Here is a 25,386-nt window from a genome sequence, read left to right as displayed (position 1 = left end):
TTTCAACCATGAATCAGTAGTCAGTGATTATTCATTATCTCTCTAGCCTTAAATCAAGGACCCATCCAAAACGGTTAACTGCTAATAATTTAAAGCTACAGTTAAAAGCTTTATTTGGCTACATTTACACAGCAGGTAAAAGTGGCCCAAATCTGATTTTCTCACCAAAATTTTATTTTTTTTTATTTGGCTCTTTACAATATCTTTTATTTGTAATCTGTATGCGACATCAGTCTGAACAGATCAGCTCCTAAACTGACCCACATGAGCAAAAGAACAATGTGTCACGTTGCTTCACGTGGCTCATCCAGAGGTAAACAATCACGACCGCCAACGAATGCCAGTCACTCCCGGAGGGTTCAGTTTCGTCTTCACCAGCATCACAGGAGCCATCATGTAGTCCTAATGGCTGACAGCTGGGCTCATCACCCAGAATGTGTTCGAACTCGCTGTAAAAGGGCCACTTCTTTGGTTTGCATCCTCAGATTATTTTTGTTTTCAGACTTTTCTTCAATGCTGCAGCCATTTTCTCCTACGGCCATGTTCAACCATTTCTTTCAAAATCTCTTCGAACACAGAGCGGTTGTGATAAGTCTGTTCTAATTTTTTGTACAGAAACATCAGCCCAAATATTTATGAGGTCTCAGCAGTGCGAAACGATGATGAATGTTGAGCTGGATTGACGTAAAAGTCGCGTGAATGCTGATCTGGCTGATCCGCAGATTGGATACGTATCAGATTTCAGTACCACATATGAAACCGTCTCAACTCGGAATTGAAAATGTCAGATTCAGTGTGTTTGTCAGTTCACACTGACACACATCTGTGTCACATATGAAGAAAAAGATCGGATTTGGGCCACTTTTACCTGCTGTGTGAACAAAGCCTAAGAATTCCAGTGAGAATCAAACACCTGTTTGTTCATTATAGCCATGAGCAGCATGTTGGCCAGTATAGATACTTGTGTCTTAATTCAGTTCACTTCACTTCTCATAATGAAAGGTGTCTCGACAGAAACAGCCTGAACCAGAATGCCCCTGCTTTGTGATGTGGTTGTGAACCCAAAACTTCCCATCAGATGTTTTGGCTAAGTTACTGTAATGTCTGTCGCTGTGTGGCAGACGGAGACGGACTTAGGTTTCTTAATCATGTGATTTTTTGCCCAATTTTACTTAAAATAGAAGTGGTGGTTATTGAAATATATTTTCAGCCATATTACAAGGAAAAACCTACGGAAAACCTGTGGTCACGAGCACATTCCCACCACGAGGGGGATGTGACTTCACCCTTAGCCTTGCATAAGAATGAAACTCTAAACACTTCAGAGAAACGTATAAGTTTTGGTAATGACCAAAGCATAGTTCTATGTTAATTAGTTAATTATTGTCAATTGTTGAAATAAGCGGGAAGAAAGTGCAGATACTGAGCTTGGCCTATTGCCAAATGGCTGTTACATTGTTGTATAATATTGATAATAATAATAAATTTTAAATCAAATGATGTGCCAAATCAAATAATTATCTACCAAAATCAAAATAATCATCTGTTCGTTCATGTGTCCAAAGTAAAAATGTGCTGATTCTGATCATGTGTCCGCAAGACTTTATAAAATATCTTTTATCCTTTTATTTGCCATGTTTTTGTCATTTTTGACTTTGAAACAAGCAGAAAAAAGTCAGAAATGCAGATTCAAAGCTGGTCCAAGATGTAATTTGAATGTAAATGTAAATCACTGTGTAACTCACTATGTAATTGAATATGTAAAGTCTGAAGGATTACCTCCTAAAATTATTACACAGTACTACCAGTGCTGCTCTACAGAACCAATTCGCTCAATACAGAAGCAATTATAAACAAATATTAACATCTGATTTATCATCATTTATCGCTCTTTAGAATCAGAATAGAGCCAGATCATCATTATTTGTTGGAGCATAATTCGGCTCTGAACAGGTTAAACATTTGAGCGCTGTGAGACATCGATGGCTGAACACAACAAGCACCAAACTGTAGTTTGTGAATTAGTGGCTAATTCAATAATACAGACTGTAAAACTCTAAGCAAAGAAATTGTCTAATGTCTGTTTCAGCCTTTAATTGTCCATGTTTAAGGCAGAGTGTGCTGAAAAACTTGAATGGACAGAATTGTTAGCTTAATGCTAACATTATATAGGGATTCTTATTGACTGGCTTATGGAAATTAGCATTAGCACATGAAGAGCTGGCAAGTCTGTGATTTTATGACTACAGTTTTAAAAAAGGAGGTTCATCAAAGGCTCTTTAGTAAAGACAGTGGTTCAGTGTAGAACCATGAACACTCAAAGAACTCCTTTGCAGAGTGAAATGGTTCCTGAGATTAATGGAGAACTTGTTGTATGTGGTTCTATATACCACCAAAATGGGTTGTGATACTGTTAGGATATCAAGCTTGGAACAATAGAAGAACCTTTTTGGTGCTATATAGAACTATTTTCAAAATGGTTCTACATAGAACCATATACAACACACTGTATGTGTTCACCTTGCAAACAGCCCTTTATGCATGCAAATGGTTCTTTCAGTGTTCATGTTCTGTAAAGAACCACTGCCTTTACTAAAGAACCCTTGATAACCACCTTTTTTAAGTTTGGCACACAGCTGTCTTTGCAGCATCCCAGAACAGAATAAACATCACCTCGTCCTCTATATTTATTATTTTTATCTATTTTATTTAGTGTAGCGGAACAAAAGCAGTAATTCTTGACCTTTAAGGCTTAATAGAGCCTTAATTATGAATACAGGTACCGGTAGTTCGTCCAAACCCTAGGTTAAGGGAATCTGTAGAGATCTCAGATCAGTCAGGCCTGCTGGAGTTGCGAGTTGAGCAGGCAGTCTTTTTCCTTTTACCACAACTTGTGGGACAAGAATGGTGCTTGATGGCCATTTTCTGGATGGTTGACCTCAACAGGCAAAGCAAATGAGATCTGATTATTCAGCATAGCCGGTGACAGACACGGATCACTGGACCCCCGAGCTTCCTGACAGCTTTAGGAGAGAGAGGGAGTGAAAGAGAGGGATTTTGGCTAAAAACTGCTCAGTGCCATCTGTCTCATCTTGTTCCTGTCTCGTCACCTGACCTTCAGACGTGCATACTGACACTCAGACCGCTCATGAATAATTTCAGCGCATTGTAATTTTATCGATATGTCCCATGTATGAATCAGACAATCTTGTGACAAGTTTTTAATTGCTTATGCTTCTTAGCAGGGACTTTATTTCACTTTACATTGTCATAGGATAGTCGTCTGTTTTTTCTCCTCCTTCTCTGAACTGGCCTCTTTCATCTTTTCTCAGTGAGTCATTGTGTTTATCCGTCAATCCCCCCACACATGCTCTAATTCCTTGCATCCTCTCACTTTATCATGTCTTGCAGAGCAAGCAGAGTTCCTCGTACTCAGACCGTGACACCACGGAGGATGATTCTGAGTCTCTGGAGGACATGGACTTCCTCAGCAGGCAGAAGAAGCTGCAGGCAGAGGCTAAGCTGGCGCTGGCCATGGCCAAACCCATGGCCAAGATGCAAGTGGAAGTGGAGAAACAGAACCGCAAGAAGTCTCCTGTGGCAGACCTGGTGAGTGTGTCTGTGCAAGCCTGTGTGCTTTCATACATACTGCATAGGAAAAACAGAGCTAACCTACAATATCAGAACCACCAAAACTCTCCAGACTTTGTAAAGTACTCAGTTTTTCATTTTTAAAACTGAAAGGGTGAAACTATGCCTTGGTTGTACTGAGGTTAGATTTTAGGTTTGGAAAGAAATCTTTAGGGTTAGAAAATTATAATATACAGATACTTGCATCTCTACAATGCATATGGAACATATTATCATTACATATCAGTAGTTACATATATATTGTCAGTGTTGGAACAAAACCTTTCATCTCCAATTTTTGACAGATTTTGAAAATATCAGCTGCCCTTTTACAATGCTTGTAAATGTAATGATGAATGTAATAGAAATGATCTCAGTAATAAAATCATGTTTTAGTAACCTCCATTACAAGCTAAGAACATCTTCCTTTCTCCTGAAAAGCTTTGGAGCTACAAGGTTATATTACCAACAGTGATGATATATAAAATACCTGTGGAGCATATTACTACATTTAGGTACTTACATATCGTTGCTGTCGGGGCAAAACCTCATATCTCATATATATTTTGAAAAAGGCAGTTACCCTTTACGGTGTGTCAAATTTTCCTAATTAGCAGACCAACAGAAGTGGTCCAAAATAACTTGGAAAAATAGTATATGTATGTATGTATGTGTGTATATATTGTCGCTGTTGTCACAAAATCTCATATCTTGGAAAAACTTTTAATTTTTTTTAACTGATATTATGGTTAGGTTTAGGTTTAGAAACAGATCTTATTACATATTGATACTTATGTACTTACTATTTTATATAGGTACTTACATATAAGTAATACATATGGGACATATTATTACATTTAAGTAGGTAGACAATTATCTGTTCAGCCAATTATGTGGCAGTAGTGCATAAACTCATGCAGACATGGCCAGCAGCTTTAGGTAATGTTCATATCAACCATCAAAATGGTGAAAAAATGTTTGAGCGTTTCTGTAACTGCGGACAGATGCACCTTGTTGGGAAAGGTCAGCAGAGAATGGCCAGACTGGTTTGAGCTGAAGGAAAGGCTGCAGTAACTCAAATAACCACTATTGTCAGCATCTCAGAATGCACAATACTTTGCATGCTGAGGTGGATGGGCTACAACAGCAGAAGACCATGTCAGGTTCCACTTCTGTCAGCAAGGAACAGAAAGCTGAGGCTGCAGTGGGCACAGGCTCACCAACACTGGACAGTTGAAGACTGGAAGAAAAAACATAGTCTGGTCTGATGAATCTAGATTTCTGCTGAGGCACACAGACAGAATTTGGTGCAATCATGTCATATATATATATATATATATATATATCGCTGTTGTCAGAAGAAAACCTCATATCTCCAAAATGGTAACTTTACAGGAGAAGGAAAAAATCTACTTTACTTTTAATGTAGGTCAATGGAACCAGACTTTTTCCCCCAAGTCATTTGGGGTCCATTCATCATGAAATTTACATACGATGTAAAGGGTAATTGGTATTTTCAAATTATGTCAAAAACATATATATATATATATATACATATATATATATATATATATATATATATATACATATATATATATACATATATATATATATATATATATATATATATATATGTTTATGACATGCAGCAGGTTTTTAGTCTGGATAAAGTTTCATACCGCATTGTTTTTATGCTGGCCTTGTGAAGCTCAGTGGACCTCACTAAAACCAGAGTGACTCCAGCATGACATATCAAAACCTGCTAAAGCGATAAAGTAGGGAGAAAAACTGAGGTGAGATAAATGCAGACCATGTGTACCGCGAAGAGGACTGTTTCCTCTTTTTCCTCTCACCCATTATTCTCCTTCTGTAACCTGGGCCTCCTGTCTCTGCCAGGCCTGCAGTTTCTGTTGGGTCTTTGGCTTTCTCTTTCATACTGTTTTCTCTGTTGTGTCAGTGATGAACACTCGCTTCTTATCCCACAAAGGTTGAGGGAAAAGACCTAAAACTGAGCTCATCTTTTCAGGATTCGTGACACAGTATGCCTTGCACTTCTGCTTTCAGCTGTAGTACTTCCTCGCTTATGTCAGCGAAAGCATCAATCACCGTTTTTATGATGCGTTGGATACGTAAGGGCCTGGAGATTTTTAATGGATGTCTTTGGGAGTTTCTGATGAAACTGGTCTTTAATATGCAGGTTGGTCAAGGGAAAAATATTAATTTGTCATTCGCTACAGAGGAGTTAGATCCATGAGCTTTCTGTGGAAGAGGAAATGTTTGTTTCACTTTCAGAATCAGTTGATAAGACATGATTGATTTTCACAAATCGTGTATTTGGGATAGCATTTAGTTTCAGCATTCATCTGATAAGTATACATTTGGTTACATTTACTGCCACTCTAACTATATCATATGAGAATGGTTACATTCATTGTCTTCTAGAGTGTAATAGGTGTAAGACTTGTTTTTCTTACTTTGGTTAGAGTTCCAAACTAAGAAAGCAAAAAAAAGACAAGAAGTGCTGTTTTTGGCTTTTTTATCATCTCCAAAGGCTTTGCAAGTACTAGTAACTTGATTTTTGAAAAAGAAATTCTATATTTGTTTTTCATTTCTTAGAGACAGTCGTAATATAACCTTTATTCCTAAAAAAGTTGGAATGTAAATGTAAATCAGAACAGAATGCAATGATGTAAAAATTATTTAAACCCTATATTTAATTAAAAATATTACAAAGTCAACGTATCAAATGTTGATACTGAGCAATTTTATTGTGTTTTGAAAAAAAATATGTGGCCATTTTGAATTTGATGTCAGCAACATATTTTTAAAAGTTGGGACGGGGGTGCCTGTTTACCACGGTGCTGCATCACCCATTTATTTAACAGCACTCCGTAAGCGTTTGTGAACTGAGGAGACCAATTGCTGTAGTTTTGAAAGTGAAATGTTTTCCCTTTCCTGCTTGATACAGGATTTCAGCTACTCAATAGTTTAGAGTTTACTTTGTCGTATTTTTCATTTTATAATGCACCAAATGTTATCAATGGTGACAGGTCTGGACTGCAGGCCAGTTTAGCGCCCAGAGTCTTTCACTATACAGCCATGCTGTTGTAATACATGCAGAATGTGGTTTGGCTTCGTCTTGCTAAAATAAGCAAGGCCTTCCCTGAAAAAGACGTTGTCTGGATGGCAGCATATGTTCGCTCTAAAACCTGTATATATACTGGCTTTTAAACTGTGCACTGATAACAAGCCAGATGGCCCCTCTTCTCTTTGGCCTGGAGGACACAGTGTCCAGGATTTCAAATTTTGATTCGTCAGACCACAGGACACTTTTCCATTTTGCCTCAGTTCATGTTAAATGAGCTCAGACCCAGAGAAGGCGGTGGCGTTACTGGATCCTGTTTATATGTGGTTTCTTCTTTACATGGTAGAGTTTTAACTTGCATTTGTGGATGCAGTGATGAACTGTTTTCACAGACAGTGATTTTCTGAAGTGTTTCCAAGCCCATGCAGTGATTTCAACTAGAGAATCTTGTCTGTTTTTAATGCAGTGCCGCCTGAGGGCCCGAAGATCACGGCCAGCCAATAGTTTTAGTTTTCGGCTTTGTCCCTTGCATACAGAGATTTTTCCAGGTTCTCTAAATCTTTTAATGTTATTATGTACTGTAGATGATGAAAAGCAAAAGTTCTTTACTGTTTCACATTGAGAAATGTTATTCTTAAATTGGTGCACTATTTTCCTGCTCAGTCTTTCACAGAGTGGTGAACCCTCCCCATCTTTACTTCTGAAGACTCAGCCTCTCTGGGATGTTCTTTTTACACCCTATCACATTACTGACCTGTTAGTTTAGCTAACCTTTTTGAAATGTGTTGCTGGCATCAGTATCAAAATGGGCATATATTTTTCAAAAACTATAACATTTCTCTGTCTTAACATTTGTTATGTTGTCTTTATACTAATTTCAGTTAAATATAGGGTTTAAATGATTTGCACCTCATTGCATTCTGTTTTTATTGACATTTTGCGCAGCATCCCAACTCTTTTGGGAAACGTCATATACTGGAATCCTGATGACTTTTTTAGCAGGTTACTTCTGCACACCACATCTGCCTCTGTTCCCCAGAACACATTCTCCCCAGACCCTTTTTTTTAACCCAGCGTGCCCTGCCACCTGGGTGGAATGCTTTACTTATTCAGCACTAAGAAAAGCAAGGGCAGGTGGAATGCATTATTTATGACCCACAATGCACTTGATGACGTGTTTGGGGACCGACTTGTGTCCACCTGTCGGAAGCAATAAGGCTGAAATCGGAAACTCTGCCACAACAGACTCACTACAGCATTCTGTGTGGCACTGCACTTTAGAGCCAACTCATATCCAGCCTTCAGAATGACAGACTTATTCACCTAAATGACCTTTTGTTTTGCTGAACCCTTTCACACCTATTAGGGCCTTTCCCCCTTTACATGATCAGTTTTGTCAATGCATCAAGGATTATGGATTCTCAGATTCAGCACGTCCTGATAATGACATATGCAACTTAGCACACACTCCTCTACATCAGCGCCTGACCGACATGAAAAATCATAGAGTTTAGAGGACTGAAAATTCAGATAGGCAGTAATTTATTTCAGCCAATAATTTAATATTTATATTTGAGATTTTTTGAGTTTTTAAAGACAAGAAGTGCTGTTTCGTTCTTTTTTCCTTGCCAAAGGCTTTGCAAGCACTAGTAACTTGATTTTCGTAAAAAAAAAAAAAGTTATACTTGTTTTTCATTCCCTAGAGACAATCGTAATGTAACCTTGTCTCCAAAAAAGTTGGAAAATGTAGGTCAAAAGAAAATGCAATGACCATTTAAACCCTATATTTCATTGAAAATAGTACAAAGACAACATAGCAAACGTTGACACTGACAAATTTCATAATTTTTTTTTAAAATATATGCCCATTTTGAATTTGATGCCAACAACACATTTCAAAAAAGTTGTGATGGGGGCATCACTTCTTTTAACAACACTCTGTAAGCATTTGGGAACTGAGGAGACTCAATTACTACTGTGCCTAATTATATATATAATATAAATATTGTACTTTGTGGATGTGGAGTTATCTGTACTCTTTTGTGATTCCGGTTTGTGTTTATTACATCTTCATTTTCTCATTTTTCATTAGTTCTTGTTCTTATCCTCATGCTTAACGTTGTTCCGTGTCTCATAGCGGTACTCGAATGCATAACATGGTGCCAGCATGATAAATGGACAAATATAAGAGGAGAGCTTTAGCCGGGTTGATTATATATTTAAGGGGGAAAAGCCAGGAGGACGCTCTGTACTCTTTACATTTTTTGTTATTTAATACTGGACTTTCCATTGGATTCCATGGGATAATACTGGATTTTCCGTCACTGCTCCATTGAAAACAATGGAATCAGGTTGCCACCAACCGCTTATTGCTAACATGTAAATACAGCACTATTGTTTTCATATATTTAAATATACGACAGCAATATGTCTCACATTAGGCTGCCCAGCATGGCACATTCATTTAAGGATCACGTCTGAACTGAATCCTGGCAATACCACCACCAAAAACGCCCTAATTATTGGTGATAAAACTGCAGGTCACCAATATCGGCCGATATAATCTGCCAACTGATACATCAGTTAGGCCTCATTATACATTATAGTGGGACATATTAGTTCACAACCTTCCAAATTGTCAATCTGTACATCAAAGATGACGGATAAAAACTGATCTTAGTACAAAAACGAGCAAGCAGTGCTCCCAGAATGCTTATCTGTATTTAAGAACACCAGGCAACTGCATGCTGCACATAATTAGTCCTGGTTAACCACTTAAATTCTTAGGCTTATTACATACTAAGGCTTATTATTCGGTAGCTACAGGGACTTCAGTGCAAACTAGCTGAGCTATTCTTTAGTTATAGAAGTGTGTAGTAAAACTTTGGGCCCACTGGCGCTGGCCATTTAAGGGGCTAACTGGATTTAGTACTGCGCAGTTTGTGGAACACAACAAAATTAATTGTAGCTTTTATATTTTTTTAAATGTAGCACTCTGCCCAATTCCAGCTTATCAAGCCTCAGAGAACCTAAATATTGTGCTAAATATCTTGATATTATATTTTTGCCCAGTGTCTCTCATGTCTTGTAAAAAACTGCACCAAACATGAATCTCTTTGAATCTGTTAACTGAGACTGTGAACTGATTAAAATTGTATAGAAATGCTTGGGTTTGCGTACCACATCTTCTGAGCTCACCAAACTGAAAAGTTGTCTCTGTTAAGTTTCCAAGCTTCTTTGCTGAGAAATGCATTTAATAATTGTGCAAAATGTCACAAGTTCCCAGCTTGCTGTAGAATTCTTCACACACGAATGCCTGGCCTTAAACTAGGTCAACCTCAGCGGTTTATAAAATAAAGCTGATCAGGACTTTTGCCTATTCTGTGCGTCAGTCATCACTAGTAAGTGGAGCTTTTCCTTCGCTGATTGGTTCGACCCCATAAAAACATATGATGTAATCCTCGGGCGTTCGTGATGCAGGCCGGAGTGACATAATCGCTACCCAATAACAGGAAAGTCCGCTGTAGGTTCACTGTGCTTCGAGGTATCGGCGAACTGCTTCTGACTGTCAGGCTTTCCGCTTTCATTTTCGTCACAACAACCGTGACACGCTGACCAGGAAGCAACCGGTGGCTGTGTCATGTGACTGCTGATGTGAAACCTAGAGGCCTTACACACATACACTCTGCAACTACTGGCTTACAAAGAAGGAAGGAAGGAAGGGAGAGAGATGGCCAGGCAGAGAGGAAACGGGCGAGAAACATTGCATCAGAAAAGAGAGAGCGAGAGAGAGAGAGAGAGAGAGAGAGACAGAGAGAGACAGAACGAGAGAAAACAAGCCTGCATAGAGAGGAAGGTGGCTATTCGCAGCAGTGTGGGAGGAGAGAGTGTTCGGTAAACTGAGGGGGGATTTCTCCTTCCCCCCGACAACATTAGAAATCCCAGCATGCATGAGTAACCACTCGCTGGCGCTGTCACTACAGGGCAGAGAATGAAACCAAGAGAGGAAGCCGCAGCGGGAGGTGCTAAAGTCACCTTGCATCTACTTCACAGAGGAGCTCCAGTCATCATGACAGGCCTGTGTGGAGTTGGGTGGGCAGTATGATGTCATTTATCTTCAAAGGCAGTGGTTCTGTTTGGAACCATGAGTTCTATGTAGAACCATTTCATGCTTAAATGGTTCTTTGCATGGTGAAAGGGTTCTTCAGATTCATGGAGAATGTGTTTTATACAGCATTTCTGGAAAAACAGTTCTGTACATCTCTAAGAAAGGTTTTTCTATTGTCACAAGCTTGATATGTAGCAATAGCAGAACACTTTTTGGTGCCGTATAGAACCGTTCATTATGTTAAATCAAGTGTCACTAGCACACGAGATGTGAACTACTTTCTTCAAAATAAGAAATTCTTGTTACTTTTTCGTCTATTTATAGTTATTTGAACGATATATTATGTTTCACAAGCACTTATTGTCAAGATAAATGGTTTTAAACTGTGTTAGGTTTAAGACTTTTGTACAGTAACAAAACCTTGTATCTACATTTTTGTCGTTTTTCAGTTTTTGACATAATGTGAAAAAGCATGTTGCCTTTTCCATTATGTGTAAATTTTACAATGAATAGACCAAAAAAATGGCCAAAAATGACTTGGAAAAAAGTCTGGTTCCATTGCTTTACATTAAAAGTAAAGTAGGTTTTTTGCTTCTCCTGTAAAGTTACCATTCTGGAGATATGAGGTTTTGTTCCTACAGCAGTGATATAGAAATACAAAAAAAAAAAACAACTTCTAAGACTAAACTTTACATTTAGATTTCTTTAACAACTGAAAGTGAGTCTCCTGACAGGAATGGAAGCTGTAATACAGGTAGAGTGGACATATTAAAAACTGAAAGATAAAGGTATACTTACTTATTGAGGCATGTGTGTAATTTCCTGTTAAATTTATGTTTCTGCTTTTTACTGATGGTGAAGAACGAGTAAACTTTTGAGTGAAAGTTAAATAAATGGGAGATATAACATGGGAGATATTGCCAATGGCTTTGATTTTATATTGTATATATTAATGATAATGGGTAATTTTAAACAAATAAACATTGATCACGTTTACAAACAGTGCTGAAATAGTTTCATCTTGTTATAGTCCATAAAGTCCCAGGATTATTACGTACTAAGGCTTAGTATTCAGTAACTACAGTAACTTTAGTGCAAACTGGCTGAGCTATTCTTAAGTTATAGACGTGTATAGTTAAACTTTGGGCCCTCTGGTGGGCCCTCACCATTAAATAGGGTTTAGTATTGAACATCTTATCTCTGAAATGTTAACTCTAACTAACTCTAATGCTAACTCTGTTAATGTGACAAGGTTTTACTAAAATAATTGTCGCTAGTTCTATGTTTTGGTCCGTTTGTAATGAAGTTTTCACAGATTGTAAAGAGCCCCCCCGTTTTTTAAAAAGGGTTTTGATGTGACTGTGATGATGTGTAAGCTTGCACCACAAGTCCTTTCCATGGTCAGAATAAGCCCCTGCTCAAATTACATGGTTTTGTTGTCTGAGTGAAAATGAACTAACACATCCTCTACAGAGAACTCACTTCTGCACATTTTATTTAGTTTATTAAAAATAGAACGTTAAGTGAGGCCTGGTGAGACTGCGCCACATGTCTGGCTCATTTTCTCGCAGTTTCATTTTGTTATTTTCTACTAGGAAGGCAGGGGAACATTATACATGGCTGGATAAAGGTCATCTCCCTGAAACTAAAAGTCCATTGGACGCAGTGACCAGTACTGTTACAGTACCTCAGAATTTAGTACTGGACGATGGGAAAATCTCAGGTTCTAATAAAATGAATAATATGTGGCACTGACTCAGTCACCAGCTAATAACGAGAGATGGTTTTACACTGGTCAGGAGTGGTACAGTGTAGAGAAAAAAAATTACGTCTGACATGGCAAGAGATGAGCCTGATTTGTGAGATAAGATACTTCATGTTAAAAGAAACACAGCTCAGTTACTGTAAAAGGCTTTTTCCAGTTTTGTTCCAGGTAAAATGATGCATATCTGTCATGACATCAGTATCATTCCTGGTATTTTTACATTTTGTCACTTCTATGTGAATAGCATCTCTTAATTTATTCTGTGACATCCAGTAAAAAAGTTTAAACATCCTCTACACACAGCATACTTACTGTTTATTAAAAGCAAAACATAAATTGAGGCCTGTACAGAAGTTATATAAAATAAAAAAGCAAATAAACACTAATTATGTATTTCAATGTTCTGAAATGTGTTCTCTGTAGAGGATGGATTCATTTTAACTAACTTTAACTAATCAACAAATACACAAATCAGGCATAACATTATGACCTCCTTTTTGTTTCTTTGCTCATTGTCCATTTTATCAGCTCCACTTACTATATAGGTGAACTTTGTAGTTCTACTATTACAGACTGTAGTCCATCTGTCTCTCTGCATACTTTGTTAGCCCCCTTTTACCCTGTTGTTCAGTGGTCAGGACCCCCATGGACCCTCACAGAGCAGGTATTATTTGGGTGGTGGGTCATTCTCAGCACTGCAGTGACACTGATGTGGTGGTAGTGTGTTAGTGTGTGTTGTGCTGGTATGAGTGGATCAGACACAGCAGTGCTGCTGGAGTTTTTAAACACTGTGTCCACTCACTGTCCACTCTATTAGACACTCCTACCTTGTCAGTCCACCTTGTAGATGTAAAGTCAGAGACGACAGCTCATCTGCTGCTGCACAGTTTGTGTTGGTCATCCTCTAGTCCTTCATCAGTGGTCACAGGATGCTGCCCACAGGATGCTGTTGGCTGGATGTTTTTGGTTGGTGGACTATTCTCAGTCCAGCAGTGACACTGAGGTGTTTAAAAACTCCAGCAGCACTACTGTGTCTGATCTACTAAGACCAGCACAACACACACTAACACACCACCACCACGTCACTGTTGCTGCAGTGCTGAGAATGATCCACCACCCAAATAGTACCTGCTCTGTGAGGGTCCATGGGGGTCCTGACCACTGAAGAACAGGATAAAGGGGGCTAACAAAGTATGCAGAGAAACAGATGGACTACAGTCTGTAATTGTAGAACTACAAAGTTCACCTATATAGTAAGTGGAGCTGATAAAATGGACACTGGTGTATGTCATTTGTCCATTTACTGTCTGTAGACTTTATTCGTGTGTGCATTAGGTCTCCTAACTGGTTGTTTTTGTTTTTGTAGCTTCCCCATATGCCTCACATCAGTGAGTGTCTGATGAAGAGGAGCCTAAAGCCCACAGATCTGCGAGACATGACCCTAGGTCAGCTACAGGTCATCGTCAACGACCTCCACTCACAGATCGAGAGTAAGTGCACCCACAATGTAGGACAGTCTGTTTAAATGAAAGTAAGAAAAGCAGAGGCTCCTTGAAATCGTTGAAGGGCCTGTATAAGTGCTAGACGATGCTGATGAAACTCAATATAAAACCAGAAATGAGTAACAAAATTTCTATTCAGTGTGATATTTTTGGAACAAAGGTGTGTCCAATACACGTCAGTCCCTCTAGTGCACCACTCATCTCCAGTCAGCAAAACTAGACCACAGAGGACAATAGTAGGTGAGCTGTGGCTTGATATTTAAACCGAGAAAGGTGGTTAACCTAGTCATAAAAAAAGCAGTCAAATGCTAATCTCCTATTACACACTTAGTCACATCATAATCTCACCTTATAGGTTTTAGCTGAAGGAAAGTTCATGAAGAGTTAGCTGATATGATTAATTCACTAAATTATTTTATTACATTAAATATATACCAGTAGAGTGAAAAATGGACTTAAATTTGCTGTTTATCAGTGCTCTCACTGCAGTGCTTTCTATGCAGTATATAGCTGCATATGGCAGCATATTCTAGACGTTATTCATATTCAGATGCAAATTTGAAAATGCTAATTCAGTTGTGTAATTGCATTTGCATTTCTGTGTATAATGATTGTTAAGTTAGTGTGCAAAAGCAAAGTGTGGTGACACTTTCTATGAACACCATGTCTATGACCATCTATTGACACATTAATAACGTATTAATGCATTCATAAGGCATTATAGACATGGCTGTAAGTATTTATAAAAATGAATTACGCATTATAGCCATGTTTATTATGCATTATGAACTGTTAACATAATTAATTATAAGTAGTGTTAATCACACGTCATATTGTCAGTGCCAAAGAAGTCAGTCCCAGCCTGCAGAGTGTAAAGTGAGACAAATAAGTGTAAGTATTTTATTTCACATCATGGGTGTTGTTAGGGCTCGACCTTTGAGGCTTAAGTCTTGAATATTCAGATCCCCCTAACAAGCCCAGAGGTAATATTACAATACACTTTCCTTAACGACAACTCATTTCCTTAACGACCACTCTCACTTTAAAAACTACATCACAACAAACCAAGTATCCATCAGACCTCTCCCCTGAAACCCCCTCTGACATCACACAGCTAATTTCTGCTAGCATTCTATTGGATATGCAGTGTTATGTGAGAGCCAAGCTAACGGTGGTGCATTTTTATAAATTTGTATAGCCATGTTTATGATGCTGTATGAATGCATTATAACATGTTGCGAACGTGTTCATAGGTTCTTATAGACATGGTATTCAGAGAAAGTGTTTCCCCAAAGTGCTTTTGGCATTTCATTTTCATTGTCTTGAAAATGACATAGTCTGACATTTCAAAAAAGGAATAAACAATCGCTGATTTGCAGTTGCATTTTCACTGTCAGTGAGGCTTACTGTCAATCAAACACTGTAGGCAGGAGTCGGGAGGGACTTTTTAGTGCAGGCCGTGTTTTGAGAGGAAGTGCTGAGTCTAAACTTTGGCAGTTCTTAGCAAAGCTAGATGCTTGTTTAATACAATACAGAGCTAGCATTAGCAACCACTGAGTGAAATGTCAACATCACTAACCGGGCCAAAGAGCGATTTTCATGTGGAAGTGATTGTTGACTGACTAAGAGCTTCACAAGCACCAACATGGGTTAGAAAACACCACACTAACCCAGTAGCCCTGGCCTTCAGGTCCGAGCCTCTGCCCGAAAATATCCTACCTACAGCTTTATGTCGGGAACTACCTATATGTAAAACTACCCGACATACCGATACCTATAGAGGGAACCATCTATATGAGGCTGAAGTCAGCCGCTTATTCAGGAGCTTCTTGCTCAGAATTTCCCATTCCCCTTTAAATGGTGCAGCAGCACATCAGGCATGAGAATGTAACTGCGGCACCATTTAGGGTGGAATGGGAAAAGACGAATAAGAAGCTGCCCTCAGCTTCATCTATGGTGGACCAAGAATCACTTCCAAACAAATCAACAGCTTGTTAACAACCGCTGACTGTGTAATGGGTGTGATAAAGCAGCAAAAGCACTGAAATGTGCAGTGCCACGTTAACCCAGGACCACCGTTCCTATGACAGTCTGGCAAGCCTCTGCCCAAGGCCTGTCACTAACTTTGGTGCTTGTGAAGCTCTGCAAGTCAACAATCACTTCCACACAAAAATCACTTTGGACAGAAGTATCCTTTGGTTAGTGATGTTGACATTTCACTCCGCGGTTGCTAATGCTAGGTCTGTATTGTATTAAACAAGCATCTAGCTGTGCTAAGAACTGCCACAGTTTAGACTCGTTACTTCTTCGCACTAAAGAAACCCTCCCGACATCCGACCACAGCGTTTGACTGACAGGAAGCCTCACTTACAGTGAAAACGCAGTTGTAAACAGGACTGTAAATCAGATTATTATTGCTTTTTTTCAATATGTCAGAGCATTAAGACAATGAAAATGAAATGTCAAAAACACTTTGCTTTTCCAAGTAAACTTTACTTAAACTTTTATTGAACTATGTCTTTAATAGTGTCACACTGGAAATGCAATTGTAAATACAAAACTGAATTAGCATTTTCAAACTTTCATTTCAGTTTCATTTGCAGCTTGTGTGTGTGTGTGTTTGTATGTGCATATAGTATATATAGTATATATATATATATATATATATATATATATATATATATATACCACACATACATACATACATACATACACACACACACACACACACATATATATACATATATATGTGTGTGTGTGTGTGTATGTATATATATATATATATATATATATATATATATATATATATTCTATAGCTGCACAGCATGGTTCATTTGACATGTACAAACCTGATACAGCTTGTTCTGATTCTTTTCTTCTATTTTCTTAACTTACAATTACCCCATATACAGTATTGTAAACTTTAAGCAGAGTAAAATTTCCAGAAAAGAAGCTCACTTTTTATGTTGATTTCATTTTATATAATGTTTATTGTTTTTGTAGATTTTAAACAGTTCTTTCAGTTGAATCCCAAGCACTAATTAAATTACATTAAATGCAGTAAACTGCATTTTCCAGCAGAAACTGTGTTTTTTATGGACACTGTGTTCATATCACATTTATGTATGTGATGCTCTTAATCTTATCATCATTTTCACCTAGAAAAAACAACAAATGTTAGAAGTTTTAACCAGGGGCGCCCAAACATTTGCACTTTTTTATAACAGTTTTGTTTTTTTTTGCTTTATATTGAGATTTGTGATTTGTGAAACACTGTTCACTACTGCTCAACTGTTTAGAATTACTCATTTCAATGATATAGGAAAACATTTGGTTGCAGATAAATGTGCAAAATGACTGTAATATATTAGTCATTTTTATTATAGGTTTATTAGTAGGACTCTAGGAAGCTGTAAATGAAATTATCTAAATGTTAGATGTATCCAGCATGTTGAACAGAGCTCAAAGAAAGAAGATTTAAATGACTGAAATGTCAAAAATTAAGCTGTTATAAAATGAATGCCCAGAATTCAGAATTTTTTCAGAAGAAACAAATCTTAGGGGAGGTAACTGAATAGTTTGTAGTATTCAAACACATATATTTAAGAATGCAATATTACTTTATATATATAAATATATAAATACATATATACTGACATTTATTTCTGACACTGTGGTGGTGATGTTTGTGCTGTCATTGTGCACAGGTTTGAATGAGGAGCTTGTGCAGCTGCTGCTGATCAGAGATGAGCTTCACATGGAGCAGGACGCCATGCTAGTGGACATTGAGGATCTGACCAGGTAATTAGTCTCTGCTTCCTCCATGTAACCTATCTGATAGCTTCTCACTGACTGTAGCAGCCTGTAGGTTGCTGGTTAAGTTAGATCATTGCTGAGGTAAGAGCAGTATGCAGCATTATGTGGTTTGAGGCAGAGCGCTATAGTAAAGAGTCATCGGTCAGAAGGAAGAGGGTGGGGGAAGTGCTGAGACGAATGCCTATGACATCAGCTGTCACTACTGAAACATCTGACAGCTGGGGCACTCCAAAACATACGTAGGATTGCACTGTCTGTTCCAGTATTGCACATTTACTCACTGTCCACTTTGTTGGAAACACCTACATTGTGCCTACTCTTACTGGCCGCTACCTTATAGGTCCATTATGTAGGTGTACAATTACAGACTGTAGCCAATCATATCAGTTTATCAGCCCCCTCCACCCCATTCATCATTGGTCTGTTTCTGACCACAGGACTGCTGTTGTCCAGATATTTTTTGGTCTCAGCACAGCACTGCATTGACATGGTAGTGGAATTGAGAAGCTGCTGCATGCTTGCACGTTTGTTACTATTTTACTTCAGGTTCTTCTACTATTTTACTTTACGGTTCTTATTAAAAGTGAAGGGATGTCCCATAATAATATCCCACTGCTAACCTGCGAAAGTAGGTTTACTTAAAGTAAGTCAGTATAATGGAAAAAAGTAAATTTCCTGTAAAGTTCAAAGTAATATATTAATATTGTTAAAATCTCATAATGTACTGTTCACTGTTCAGTACATATATGGAAAATATGCAGCAAGAAATATGCAGTCCGATTTGAATTCATCGTTTTAGTGATGTAATTAGGAGCGACTCATTTTCATATATCCACCTATTCAGCCTACAGCAGTTTAGCCCCGCCCACTCACATTGAAGTTATAAGTGTTTCAGCTCTGACTATTTTTTTGAATGAGACAGTACTGGACAGCCTATCAAAACAGAGCTCATAAAAACAGCCTAGGTTGAGAGGTTGGAAAATAATCCTGTAAAAATTAATTATCACTGTTTTTGGTGCATAATGATCAATAAATCGATCTTAAAGGTGCTGTGTGCGAGATTTATTGGCATCTAGAGGTGAGGTTGCAAACTGCAACCAATTGAATCCCACCCTCTTCCTCACTCCCTTTCCAAGCATGTAGTAGAACCTACGGTGCCCGTCAGGTATTCTTCCGTCGCCTGTCTCCATTCCGTTTTGCTGCTTCATGTTTTCGCTTCTATGACAATGAGGATTCACCCTCCCTCGCTTTTTCTCATGCTATATAATACGTATGATCCTCCATTGGTCGAAATTTGGGTCCTCAAAAATGGTTAGCCAGCACTAAAACAACCACTGATTATTCTTCTTTCTGTCTACCAACCGGTGCTAAACATTAAAGTTGCTCTCTAGAGCCAGCTTTGGGTTTGTCCGTTCTGGGCTACTGTAGAAACATGGCAGCACAACATGGCGGCTTCTGTTGGAAGAGGAGCTGTTCCCCCTGTAGATATGAAGGACTCATCCTAAGCTAACAAAAACACAATTTGTATATACAGATGATTATACACTAATGTAATGCCAATATAGTGTAGTGGGTAACACCTCTTCCTTCTACACTGTAGACTGGGGTTTGAATCCCCGCCTGGGTAAGCACCCTACACTATATCAATAAAAGTCCTTGGGCAAGACTACCTTTACACTACCTTCTGTGTAAAATGATCAAATTGTAAGTTGCTTTGGATAAGAGCATCTGCCAAATGTCATAAAAATGTATGTGTAATAGATCCTTCTAAATCTTACACACTGCACCTTTAAAGGAAAAATGAAACGCTAAATTTTATGATATGGGCCCTTGAAACATTCAGAATGGTTTTGTTTGGAAAATAGTATATAAATACATCAGCGTGTTCACTGAAACTTGAAAACGTAAAGTTTTATTCAACACTAAGTCCTATTTAAGTCAGTTTCGAACAGGATTTGAGCTCGGGTTAAAATTTGTTCATGTAGTAATGGGCTGTACTGGGGTTTGGAGCAAACTTTTGGGGGCCTTATTTAAGCTCTAGATGGAACTACAAGGGAGGGGTTTCTGATAAAGTGGCCTGTGAGCACAGCAGGATCTGCACACAGTATTTTAAGGGGTTCTTTTGGAAGCTACAAATAGTGAAATTTCATGCACTGGGGTTCTGGTGGAAAAAAGTAAACACGCCGGTCGCCCAGCCTGAAGGACTTTAAATATGATAACAGCCTTTAAATATCATAACCGATGTCTTACTGTGAGTATTTGTGTGTGTATCCAAAGGCATGCTGAGAGCCAGCAAAAACACATGGCTGAGAAGACCCTCTCCAAATGAGCCCCATTCGCATCCCCTAACCTCCACCACCCTTCCCATCATGGCGTCAATACAGAGAAGAGCCACTTTTCTTTTGCTTCTGTGGTTGTACAAATACAAAATGATGGAGCACTTCCTGACAGGCGAAAAACAAAGTGTGAGTCTTGGATACTGTTCCTGGCTTTCTGTGCAGTGATTGGCCTTGCTTCTTAATAGTCTTTAATTTTAACTTTTTACATTTGCCAGTAAATTATAACTGTCAAAATACAGACAGAAAAAAAAACATAGTGAGAAATTAGTAGAAAGTCAGATATAAAAGCTAAAAACTCATTGTATAAAGAAAATAAGGATTAACTGCTGAAAAATTTTAAGTTGGACAGTATTTTAAAAGTTGGCCTGTTTTTATTCTGCACAAACAGTAGTTTTCAACTGAAACTTTCATTTGAAGGTGCTAAAAGTCTAAAGGAAACATGCCTGCCTTGTAGTCGTAGCTTTTGGTAATATGTTCACTCTAATCGGTATTCAACATTTTGTGAATGTTGATTCTCTGACACAAGTCATTTTAAATAAGTGTGTTAATATCATTTTCATCCTATTGTATTCAGATTCTTTATTTCAGGAGAGAAATGTTTATGTACAAATATGTAAGATAAAAAAATAAAAACTTTGTTTCATACACTGTGGCCTGAGTGCAGTTTTTTGTCATATGAAATGTGTTTAAAATGTCAGTCAGTCTATCAGTGTTTTTACGCATGGTGTATATTAAAGCAGGTTAACATTATTTTGGGGTATTTCTAGGCCTCTGTTTTGTCATTGTGGAGAAGTATATAGTCTCCCTGTGTCAGATACATATAACCGTTGGGATAAATGAGCTAATGCGGTTTCTGAGTTTCACTTTTCGTTCATGGTAGTGCAGACCGAAGCAGACTGTACAGCACCTTCAGCACATTCAGCAGACTACGCTTGGTGGAGCTCCAGTACCCCTCAAGATCCTCCACTGTAACAAGACTCCACAAGCTGTAAGAACAAGAGTGAGACGATACAATCAAAGAGGAGCTGAACCACTGACTGTATATTTGATGTATATATACTCTCACTGACTGTAGATATGATATATACACTGTAACTGTACACACGATATATACACTCACTATGTATCATATATAATATATACACTCATTGGTTGGAACGTGCAGACACTGTTGCTCTCACTGGACGTTGGTGATGAAAACTGGCAACTGTTCATTGTGAGGTTATCATGTCCAGGTTATGTGTTCACACAATGAAAATGTATTGAATTATTGAAAGTAATAAATACGTTCTGATTGTTTTTTTTAGCCACTAATAGAGGTATAACAAAATGCACTGCTTTTAAATGAGAAAAAAAAATATCTTTCTTTAGGGTCAAATTTGAGCAAAAATGTGTGATTAACAGTGATTTTACAAAAAATGTGATAAATCACAATTACTTGTCATTTAACATAAAAACCAACAGGAAAAGTCAGAAGTTCAGATTGTTTGTTAAAAATATGTAAATCCATTGTAGATGTAATTTATTGTGTATCTAACTGACAATAAAAGCAAGGATAGCACAACAAAACTCCTGAGAGTTCTGAGGTTCGGGTTTGATTGTCTTGCACACAAATCCACAATCCATGAATGTAACCATGTTTAACCAAGGTTTTTCTTTGGTTACTTGCCAAGCAAGGTTTCTGTTTCTGTTTGGGCTTCAGGGACTTCAGTCTGTTTTGAATCGTAAGCTGGGAGATTGACTTGGTCAGTCCAGAACTTTCCACTTTTCCCCACTGAGCTGCTCCTCGGTAGTTTTGCCCATATGTTCCTGCGTTATGTCTCTGCGGAACAGTAAAGCACCCATTGAGGCCTGGTGAACTGAATACAGGCCTTCATGAACTGAATACAGAGTGCTAGACGAGGGTAAACTCTAATATCCGCGGCAGTTTGGCTTGGAAGGTCCCCAGTTTGTTGTGCCTGCATTACATACAGCAAAAACAAACCGTATTGCTTAAAACAAGTTCTGCTAAACCAGACTATACCTATAGAAGATTGAAGATACTTGAGTACCTGTCTTTAAATAAAGCATTTAAAGCGCTTCCTGGAATTGATTTGGTTCACTGAATATACCTCCGACAAAAGTGAATCAAAATGGTATTCCGAAAAAATTGGTTGGGCTCCATTTCCTTGTGCTGGCTTGCGACAAGGGTGGAGAAACCTGTTTAAATGCAGTCTTTGGTAAATTGTCGTGTAGTCTATCTACAGTTACAATAAAAATCACCCTAGAAACTGTTGTAGCTCTCCTTATTGAGGACCAAATGTAACTCAGTTCTTTGCCAATGTTTGCCATGATTTTCAGTGTGGCATTTGTTATGGTGCAACCTCGTCCACTGAACCTGAGCTTTTAGCCAGAGCAAAAGTGGAGTGGAAACCAAGCCCATATGGCACAACTAGTGCATGTACTGAGCTTACTGCCGAATGAATGTTAGCTAACAGTAGTGCTTTGTAGGGCTGAAAGATTTCATCGTTTTTATATCAAACTCGCAATTTGAAAGAGCTGCAGTCTTAATTATAGACTGTTATTAACACTGTTGTCTTAAGCTTTGAAAACATGGAGCTTGAGATCTGCCTGTAAATAAGTTCAGCCAAACAAATGCAACAAAACACCCAAGTAAAGGTGGACCACATGGCAAAATTTTATTGTTATCGTGATCAATTTTGTTATCATCATGAACTAACTGTCAGTCTGGTTTACTACCTTCTGCATTCAAGCCTTAAGACAAGAAACAAATAATAGGCCTGGACCTTAATTTGTAGAAAATAATTGAAATGTAAATTGCAGTTGCAATATTGGTTTGGAAAATCGCAATTAGATATTTTCCTCTAATCGTTCCGCTTTAGTGCTTTGCTACCTAGCTTGTTTTGCCTATGTCATCGACTGTCCTCCAAACATTAAAGGAGAATGGACTAGAGAAATTTTGGGGTTTTAGATGCGGCTCGTCCTTGTTAGTGGTGGATTTCATCACAGTCCAACACCAAAAGTTTAAAGGTTATATTTATGACATTTTAAACATTCATATAGCAGCAAAAAATATTTTCTATGGAAAGACATAGTGGAGTAATACGGTCCTGAACAGAGAATGAGGTCCCCTCTGTGTGTGTGTAATCTGAGCCTCTCTGTTTTGTTTTCAAAGCTGGTCCGTTCATAATAGCAACTAATTAGCTTCACAGCAGCAATTATTAATGACAGTCTGCTAAACCACATCCTAGCTAACGTTAGTTATTTGCTGTGTCATTGTTTACTCTAATGTTATATCATGGTATTTGTCTGTACAATGTTTGCAAAGAGTTTTATGGTCAAAAAGATCTAAAAAAGCATTGTTCGCCTCAGCAATGGGCATCCATGAATTTGGGGGCGGAGCTTTTCAAGGACCACTGACAGGGAGGGGTGTATTTGTTTTGCTGTTGAGTTCAAATATTCTCGTTATAACATCACGTCTGGCACCATGAGAATAACCACCATGCTGTTTGCAGATGAGGTATTATCTCCACACGTTCTTCAACCTTCCCATCCTGCCGACAGAGGTTTACAGTTGTACTGTCATGAAATACATTCAGAACTTTGTTTTTACTCTTCTGCATTGTAAAAAGAACATTGCTGTAGCTTTAATTGAGCTCACAATAAACTGTCCCCACACTTTTGAAGTTGTTTACATTTTCAGTTGGAATTGTTTTAGGTTTTTTCCTTTACAGCACTGGTGATTTTTCTGTCCTCCACCACAGCAGTTTTCCTCAGCTGACTTTGTCGATACCAATCCATGTGTACTTACTCCAGTGACCTCATCTTCAGTTGCTGATTTTGCTATAATTCCTAACAGGTTTCTCTTTTAAAAAGCTTTTAGCTCTTCTTGTTCGACTGTAGCTGCTGAAAGTAGAAAGCTGGTGCTCTGTAAGGTCATGAGCTTATAATAATGTTGATAAGAAATCAACATTTGACCAGTGTGTGCCAAAGAGCAGGTGTTATGTACTTTATCTACAAAGGAAATTTGTTATTTTGCAGTCCAGTCTGGGAGCAGCCAGCCTTACCCAAGTGCACAACCAACTATACCAATCAGCCTTAACACTAAAACCACCTCCACCTTCCTACACTCATTGTCCATTTTATCAGCTCCACTGACCATACTGTTTCACTTTGTAGTTCTACAGTTACAGACTGTAGTCCATCTGTTTCTCTGTATAAATTTGTTACCCTGTTCTTCAGTGGTCAGGACCCCACAGGACCACCATAGAGCAGGTATTATTGGGTGGTGAGTCATTCTCAGCACTGGAGTAACACTGATGTGGTGGTGGTGTGTTAGTGCGTGTTGCGCCGGTCTGAGTGGATCAGACACAGCAGCGCTGCTGGAGTTTTAAACACCTCGGTGTCACTGCTGGACTGAGAATAGTCCACCAACCAAAAACATCCATCCAGTCCTGTGACCACTGGCGATGGACTAGAGGATGACCAACACAAACTATGCAGCAGCAGATGAGCTATCGTCTCTGACTTTACATCTACAAGGTGGACTGACAAGGTAGGAGTGTCTAATAGAGTGGACACTGAGTGGACACAGTGTTTAAAAACTCCAACAGCACTGCTGTGTCTGATCCACTCATACCACCACAACACACACTAACACACCACCACCATGTCAGTGTTACTGCAGTGCCGAGAATGATCCAACACCCAAATAATACCTGCTCTGTGGTGGTCCTGTGAGGGTCCTGACCACTGAAGAACAGGGTAAAAAAAAAAGAAGGAAGAGAAACGGATGGACTAGTCTGTAATAGTAGAACTACAAAGTGCTCCTATATTGGTCAGTAGAGCTGATAAAATGGACAATGAGTGTAGAAACAAGGAGGTGGTTTTAATGTTATGGATGATTGGTAACCCCAAGTGTGCTCGTCATGGGGGGGGGTCTGCTCGTCTGGTCAGTCATGCCCATTTTGATCTCCAACACCATAGCCAGCTTTTACTGGATCACCTTTGGACATCCTCATTAGTTTGACAGCCTGTAGAGCTGTTTTAATAGAAAGAAACCACCAAAATGTAACCATGTGACGGATTGAATTGGAGCCTTACTTGCTGTTTCTGTAATATTGCTTGTTACGCCTCTTTTT

General features: G+C 38.5%; 1 protein-coding gene across 5 annotated transcripts in view; it reads left to right on the top strand.

The window, feature by feature from the left end:
- Positions 1 to 20,497, top strand: part of schip1 (schwannomin interacting protein 1) — a 96,657-nt gene extending 76,160 nt beyond the window's left edge. For 3 of the 5 annotated variants that reach the window (XM_036555938.1, XM_036555939.1, XM_036555937.1), the window contains exons 4-7: positions 3,412 to 3,609; positions 13,955 to 14,078; positions 17,798 to 17,891; positions 20,184 to 20,483. In XM_036555938.1, the coding sequence (XP_036411831.1) occupies positions 3,412 to 3,609; positions 13,955 to 14,078; positions 17,798 to 17,891; positions 20,184 to 20,235 (468 nt within the window). In that variant the 3' untranslated portion in view covers positions 20,236 to 20,483. Of the gene's footprint in view, positions 1 to 3,411; positions 3,610 to 13,954; positions 14,079 to 17,797; positions 17,892 to 20,183 lie in introns of all 5 variants that reach the window. The other 2 variants (XM_036555936.1, XM_036555935.1) reach the window with 1 other exon arrangement.
- The last annotated feature ends 4,889 nt before the right edge of the window (positions 20,498 to 25,386 follow it).

The sequence above is a fragment of the Colossoma macropomum genome, unplaced genomic scaffold (genome assembly GCF_904425465.1).
Source record: "Colossoma macropomum unplaced genomic scaffold, Colossoma_macropomum, whole genome shotgun sequence".
Classification (NCBI taxonomy): Eukaryota; Metazoa; Chordata; class Actinopteri; order Characiformes; family Serrasalmidae; genus Colossoma; species Colossoma macropomum.
The sequence above is the reverse complement of the archived record's forward strand: the minus strand, read 5'-3'. Positions and strand labels throughout refer to the sequence as shown.